Here is a 7,209-nt window from a genome sequence, read left to right as displayed (position 1 = left end):
ATGAAGACAGAGCAGGTGGCATTGTGGGGCCTTGGAAAGCCCCTCTAGAGGGTGTTAGTAATCTGGGATGCATCATCCGCTTCAGGGCCTCCCACTAACGGCCTTCCGTCAACCCACTGGGTTACAACATGAGATCCTGAGCACCCTGCCCTGCCCGTGCCCTTCTCTCCCCAGAGACTGACGATTTTTCCACTTCCGTTTCCTGCCACACGCTACTGCATCAACACCCAGAGTGACAACTGGGCTTGCCCCTCAGAGCTGCCAAGGCTGAGGAAATGCAGTAATGAGGGGGGTGGCTAGGGGGGTAAAGCCTTTTCTGTCCAAGCATGAGGACCTGCGTTCCATCCCAGAACCTAGGCAAAGGCAGAACGAGAGAACGGGTCTCACAAAATTACCCTCTGACCTCCACATGTGCGTGGTGGCACACAGGTTACCTCCAGCAAGTGCACAAATCAATGGGTCTGGTTTTTCAAGCTGGGCTTCAGCAATGAGAGCTTGTAACCCCAGCACTGGAGCAGACAGAGAGGGGGATCCCTGAAGTTCATCGGTCAGTCAGTCTAGCCAAATCAATGACCTCCAGGATCTGTGAGAAATCCTGTCCTCAATACTAAGGTGGAGTGAGGCTGGAGAGATGCTCAGCTGGGAAGGGTGCCTCCTCTTGCGGAGGACTCTTCTTCCATTCCCAGCCAAGCTGGGCTGCTCGCAACGGCCTATAGTTCCACCTCCAGGAGATCTGACGATCTCTTCTGGTCTCTGGTGATGGTACCTACACACACACACACACACACACACACACACACACACACACACACACACACCACATGGTGTACAGAGACAGAAAGGTAACAATCAAAGTAGATCATAGGCACCCTAGTTACCTCCCTGCTCACTCATCTCTTGTAGTGTACTCAGTAAATCATTTTTCCTATCCAAAAGAAGGAAAATAAATGCTTTAAGAGACAGACAGACACCGGGCGGTAGAGGCACACGCCTTTAATCCCAGCACTCGGGAGGCAGAGGCAGGTGGATCTCTGTGAGTTCGAGACCAAGCCTGGTCTACAGAGCAAGTTCCAGGACAGGCTCCAAAACAATACAGAGAAACCCTGTCTCGAAAAAAAAAAAAAAAAAAAAAAAAAAAAAGAGAAAGAGACAGACAGACACATACCACACCTAAACCTAACTAAATTATTAACTAAGTGTAATAATAATAATATTATTTTAAAGCTTAGGCTGGAAATGGCTCAACATGTAACAGGACTTGCGGCTCTTCCAGAGACCCTGAGTTCAGTTTCCACTTCTTTGATGACTCCATTTTCAGTTATAACTCTAGTTCCTAGGGGGTCTGATGCCATCTAGTGGCAACCCAGGCCACCTACACGCAACACACACACACACACACACACACACACACACAGTGCAAAATGGGTGTTTCTAAAAATGCTGGGCACAGGACTGGGGACTTGATGGGCAATTGGGGGCACTGAGTTCCTTGTACTGTCAGAGAAGCACTAAGAGAACCAGGAATATTAATCACACAGGGGTGCTTCCTCGAAAGAGGTAAAAACTGAATACCTGCATTCCATCCAGAAAGCTGGGAGTGGAATTCATTAATGACCTGGTGATCTTTTTGCTGTGGATGCAGATCTCACCCAAACCCCCAGAATGATTATCCCAGACTCTCCACTCCCTAGACCTTTACCTATCCTTAGGGGAGATGGCACATGTACCTTATGTCCTGCTGACCTCTATGCTGGTGGTCTGAGACCACACTAGAGTCTAGGTCTTTTAACTACAGAACCCACCCTCATGGTCACATATACTTTGTAAAGAGTCTGTCTCTATATAGATATACCTTAAGCTTTATTGTGCACCTGGAATTAGACTGATTGTTGCTTGGAAACCTTTCCCCAACTGTGCTGCGTTTTAAATACATTGACAATGAACCACGGGGCATTAGACTCCCCAGATTTTGATCCAGGTTGACAAATGCACTGGGTTCTCATTCTCCTCTCTTCACTCAGTTTGCTTCCCTGTCTGGCACCTGCAGGGCCTCCCTGCTTACAGAAATGGAGCATTTATCTCTGTAGACTCATCCACACATGTCTAATACAAGTTTGATGAATAGAGAAACCCTGTCTTGAGCCGGGAAGTGGTGTTGCACACCTTTAATCCCAGCACTCGGGAGGCAGAGGCAGATCTCTGTGAGTTCGAGACCAGCCTGGTCTATAAGAGCAAGTTCCAGGACAGCCTCCAAAAACCACAGAGAAACTCTCATGCAAGCCACTCCCCCAAAAGAGAAAGCCTGTCTTGAAAACAACTGAAAAATATTTGATGGATGAACACGTGAATAGGTGAATGAATACATGGATGGGTGGAACAGTGGCTGAATGGATGGATGGGGTGGGGTGAATGGATGGGTGGGATGAATGGGTGGGTGGTGGGTGTGTGCATGGATAAATATATGTATGGGGGACAGATGGAGGTATAATAGGGGTACTAGTAGTTATCTAGAGGATCCCCAAGTTTGTTTACCCACATGAACAAAATGAAAATTTTGGGAAAGACAGAAAAATCAAGCCATAGAGAAAAAAGTAGCCACTTTATCCCTTCAGGGTGCGAGGGGCCCTAAGGTTCAAAGTCCTTAAATGAATGCTGGCTTGGGTATTTTATAGGGTTGCAGGGTCCTCCTCTTGCCTCCATTGGTTCTGTTCAGATACTCACCCCTGTGTCTTCCCACCATTTATCCTCCCAATGCCTTCTGGGAACAAAGCATCATCTCAGGGAGCCTGCGTTTTGCTCCTCTAAGTTTCCTTTAAATGGACAGATGGATGGACAGGTAGAACAATGGATGAATGGACAGATGGATGGACAGATAGATCAATGGATGGATGGACAGATGGATGAACAGATAGATCAATGGATGGATGGACAGATGGATGGACAGATGGATCAATGGATGGATGGACAGGTAGATAGATAAATGGTTTGATAGACAGATAGATCAGTTGATGGATGGACAGATAGATCAGTTGATGGGTGGACAGATAGATGGATAGGTAGATCAATGGATGGATAGATAGATAGACTGATGGATAGATGGATGGACAGGTAGGTCAATGAATGGACAGGTAGATTGATGGATGGATGGACAGATGGAAGGAAGGCAGATAGGGTGACTCTACTCATTGTTCATCTACAAAAACAGAGGCTCAGAGAATCAAGTAACTTCCCCAGGATCCCACATGATAAGCAGAACCAAGTCATCTGGAACATTTTCCCTTGGCCGTGGCCCAGACAGGATGGCAACCCTTCCTCAGCTAGCCCCAGATCATTCCTGACTCAGCTGGACAAGACATGGACAACACTTCCCCTTTTTTTAGACCACAGAATGCTCAAGATTTTCGAGGAAGCCTGTGGAGGAGAGGGAGGGAGGGACTCCAGTGTGTGTATCTCCTGAGCTGGTCATATAAAGGCCAGTTGGAGGGAGGTTGGGGTGTCCTCATATCTCCAGGGCATCTTTTCTGCACCCCAGCTTTGACCTCTGAGCCGAGGCCTCTAATCTCCAAGACATGGCAAGTCCAGCCACCATTGTAGCCAGCCTTCTACTCCTGGTGGTTTGCACGTGCCGGGTCTACCCTACAGGTGAGACTTCTGGGCCCCGCCAGGGGCTGCCGGTAGCACCAGCTTCCAGCGGTATGGACACAATGGAGGGTGAGGGAACCGAGCAGCCTGGGGCTGGGGAAGGCACCAAGCGGCCTGGAGTATAACTGCAGTTAAGAAAGAGCCATGGCAGGCTGAACGCTGACACAGATCTTTTCTTTGTCCTTCTAGACTCTGTGACCATCCCGTTTTCTTGCTGCATGTCCTTTATTACCAAGGAAATTCCAGGAAACCGAGTGGCTAGCTACCAGTTGGCCAATGGCAGCATCTGCCCCAAGGCCGGAGTGATGTGAGTATCTATCCCAGGAACCTCCAGGGTCCCTGAGGAAGTTCAGCCCTGGGCATCTTTGAAAGCAGACTAGACCTCTCTGGACTTCAGCTTCCTTACCCATAAAACTAGGAAGAAACTGAGGCAGGGAGGGGGAGGTAGGCCAGTTGGTATTCAATCCCCAGCTTTTTTTTTTTGTAACAACCAGAGCAAGATGGTAGTTGCCAGTAATTCCAACACTCAGAAGGCCTAGAACATAAACGAAGTACGAAATGCAGGCAAGGCATTGTGCATGGAGGGAAATACATCCTGTGACATTATCCTAACTAATCTTAACAATTCCACGAGGCAATATTGAAACCCTGCCTAGAATCTCCCCAGTGAGGGGCTGGGGTGTGGCTCAGTGGTACAGCACCTGCCTAGAATCCCCCAGTGAGGGGCTGGGGAGTGACTCAGTGGTAGAGCCCCTGCCTAGAATCCCCCAGTGAGGGGCTGGGGTGTGGCTCAGTGGTAGAGTGCTTTCCTGGCATGCACAAAGCCCAGAATGGTAAAAACAAAAACAATCTCCCTTTTACTGAAAGAAGAGGTCATGACCAACCAGACTTCTAGATTCCAAATAGTTTCAGAGCCACCTCTTCATCTGGGGTAACAAGCATGACCTCATGTCTCAAGCAATGATGCATAGTGGGAGTGGCGTGTTACTATATTCCCCCGCTGGCATCGATTGGTTCTGAGAGCAGGAATGGAAGGGGTCGTCCCAGGCTTCCCTCTCAGCATGCCCAGGAGCCATGTTTCCATTCATAGTGTGAGCTGGTAACATTTGCCTTTAAGAATGCTTATATGTGTAGATGCACATATGTGTGTGCATGTACATGTGTGTGTGTGCATGCCTACAGGGGCCAGAGGCCAATCTTGGGTGTGATCCTCAATATGAGAGTCTTTTTTAAAAAAATACACTTTAAGATTTGTGTGTGCATGTGCGTGTGCACGTGTGAGCGCAGGTGTGAATGTTTACACACATGCACAGATGCCACAGCACATGTGTGGGGGTCCGAGGACAACTTGTGGAAGCCAGTTTTCTCATTCTACCCTGTGGGTCCTAGGGACGGAGCTCAGGTCATCAGGCTTGGCAGCAGGCGTTTTTACCTGCTGAGCCCATCTCTCTGGCTCTCTCAGCTGCCTGGAACTCGCCAAGTAGTGGAGACTAGCTGGCTGGCAAGCCCCGCCTGTCTCTGCCTCCCCAGTGCTGGGATTACAAGCACACACTACTGCGCCTAGATTTTTTTTTCTTAATTGAGGCTGAGGGTTGAACTTGGATTTTCACAGCTGCAAGACAGACTTTTTACCAACTGAGCTGTCTTCTTGGCTCAGTTTCCTTGATCCAGATAGAGACCACATCTTCTGCCACACACAGCATAACTCAAAAGCAGGTCCTCCTCTGTCTTAAAGGGAGGCCACAGAATGGGCGTGGCATCCCACGATCCACGGTCCTCCAGACCCCCGACTCCATGGCAAAAACCCAGAATGCACAGAGAGAAAGCTTCCTAGCACCGGGGACGGGCAGCTGAGACTCCTGGTCCCCCACACTCACTTCCTCATGAAGGGAGGATGGGTCAGTCCCAGCACCTCGCCAGACCTCAGACTAAACTCTTGCCCTTTCCCCCCACAGCTTCATCACCAAGGGGGGCCATAAGTTCTGTGGAGACCCCAAGTTGCCGTGGGTCCAGAAGCACATTCGGAACCTGGATGCCAAGAGAAGAAAGCAGCCTTCTGCAGGTGCCAAGGCACTGGGCATCAAGTTTTCCATCCAGAGACACCGTGCCAACAGCACCGAGATTTAATGGCCTCTCCTCTGTCCCTGAACTTGGACATTGGTCTTGACTGCTTGACAGGCTGCTTTGGGCTTGGCACACCAGCTAGGATGAGCCCCGAGTTCATTTTGCCATTCTCAGCATTTCTTTTAGGGAATGTATTTATTCTGTGATAACCCGAGGGAGCCCCAAGCATGCCAGAGCTCTGGCGTTTCCTGTGCTGAGTAAGAAGGATCTAGAAGAATGGCATTAGCCATTCTGTGATCTCCTCTTGTGTGGCTCGAAGACGTCATCAGAACCCAGGTGCATAAGACTCGAGTACCTGCAGGTGTACTTTGTTGGCCGCTGGCTTGGATGGGGTCCTTGCCTTGGGTTGGGGCCTGAGGGTGGGTTGTCTGTCCACCGGTGGGTGAAGCTCTGTCAGCAGTAATAATTCCCAGGCATGTTGGGGATACTGGATCCAGGCTGGTCCTGCCTCAGAACTTTGAGCAAATAAAAACTCAACTGAAATGGAGGACCTGATGGTGGCATCTTTAAACTTGTCAGCTTTTATAAAGAAGGGATGGATGTAGGTCAGTTGGCAGAGTGCTTGCTTGGTATGCACAGAACCATAGAACTGCGAAAAACCAGGCATGATGGTGCAAGCCTGTAATCCTAGCAAGAAGATCAAATTTTCAAGGGTATCCAGGCATGGTGGTGCACGCCTTTAATCCCAGAATTTAGGAGGCAGAGGCAGGAGGATCTCTGAATTCGAGGCCAGCCTGACCTACATCATGAGCTCCAGGACAGCCAAGGCTACATAAAAAAACCTTCCCTCAAATCTCTTCCCCCAAAGAAGAAGTTCAAGGCTATCCTTAGCTACATAGTGAATTTGAGGCCAACCTGTGCTGCATGGAACTTTGTCAGGGAGGAAGGAAGGAAACAATGAGGGAAAGAAGGAAGGAAGGAGAGAAGGAAGGAGGGAGGAAAGGGAGGGGAGGGGAGGGGAGGGAGAAAACATACAGCAAGCATGAGGCACACACCTATAAGTCCAGCACTCAGGAGGCTGAGGCAGGAGGACCATGAGTTCCAGACCAGCCTGGGCTACATAGAAAGAAAGAAAGAAAGAAAAAGAAAGAAAGAAAGAAAGAAAGAAAGAAAGAAAGAGGGAAAATAAATATATAGTTTTATTTTTTAAAAGTATCTACGGAGGCAGGCAGATCTCTGAGTTCCAGGCCAGCCTGGTCTACAGAGTAAGTTCTAGGACAGCCAGGACTACACAGAGAAACCCTGTCTCAAAAAAAGTTTCTAAAGGCCAGGAAAGGGTTCCGTTCTACTTGGTGACATGGCTTGCTCCTTGCTGCTATGGGGAACAAGAAGTTGCTATGAGCACCTGGAGAGGTGGCTCAGCAGTTAAGAGCACTGGCTTACTCTTCCAGAGGACCTGAGTTGAGTCCCAGCAACCACATGGTGGCTCACAGCCATCTGTAA

General features: G+C 49.1%; 1 protein-coding gene across 1 annotated transcript; it reads left to right on the top strand.

Moving 5' to 3' along the window:
* The first annotated feature begins 3,433 nt into the window (after positions 1-3,433).
* Positions 3,434-6,253, top strand: Ccl24 (C-C motif chemokine ligand 24). Its single transcript, XM_005080365.4, has 3 exons — positions 3,434-3,642; positions 3,832-3,949; positions 5,598-6,253. Exons 1-3 carry the CDS (start codon positions 3,570-3,572, stop codon positions 5,767-5,769), a joined length of 363 nt encoding a protein of 120 aa, XP_005080422.1. The 5' UTR covers positions 3,434-3,569; the 3' UTR covers positions 5,770-6,253.
* The last annotated feature ends 956 nt before the right edge of the window (positions 6,254-7,209 follow it).

The sequence above is a fragment of the Mesocricetus auratus genome, unplaced genomic scaffold (genome assembly GCF_017639785.1).
Source record: "Mesocricetus auratus isolate SY011 unplaced genomic scaffold, BCM_Maur_2.0 Super-Scaffold_100025, whole genome shotgun sequence".
NCBI classification, from domain to species: domain Eukaryota; kingdom Metazoa; phylum Chordata; class Mammalia; order Rodentia; family Cricetidae; genus Mesocricetus; species Mesocricetus auratus.
This window is presented reverse-complemented; position numbering and strand designations above follow the sequence as displayed.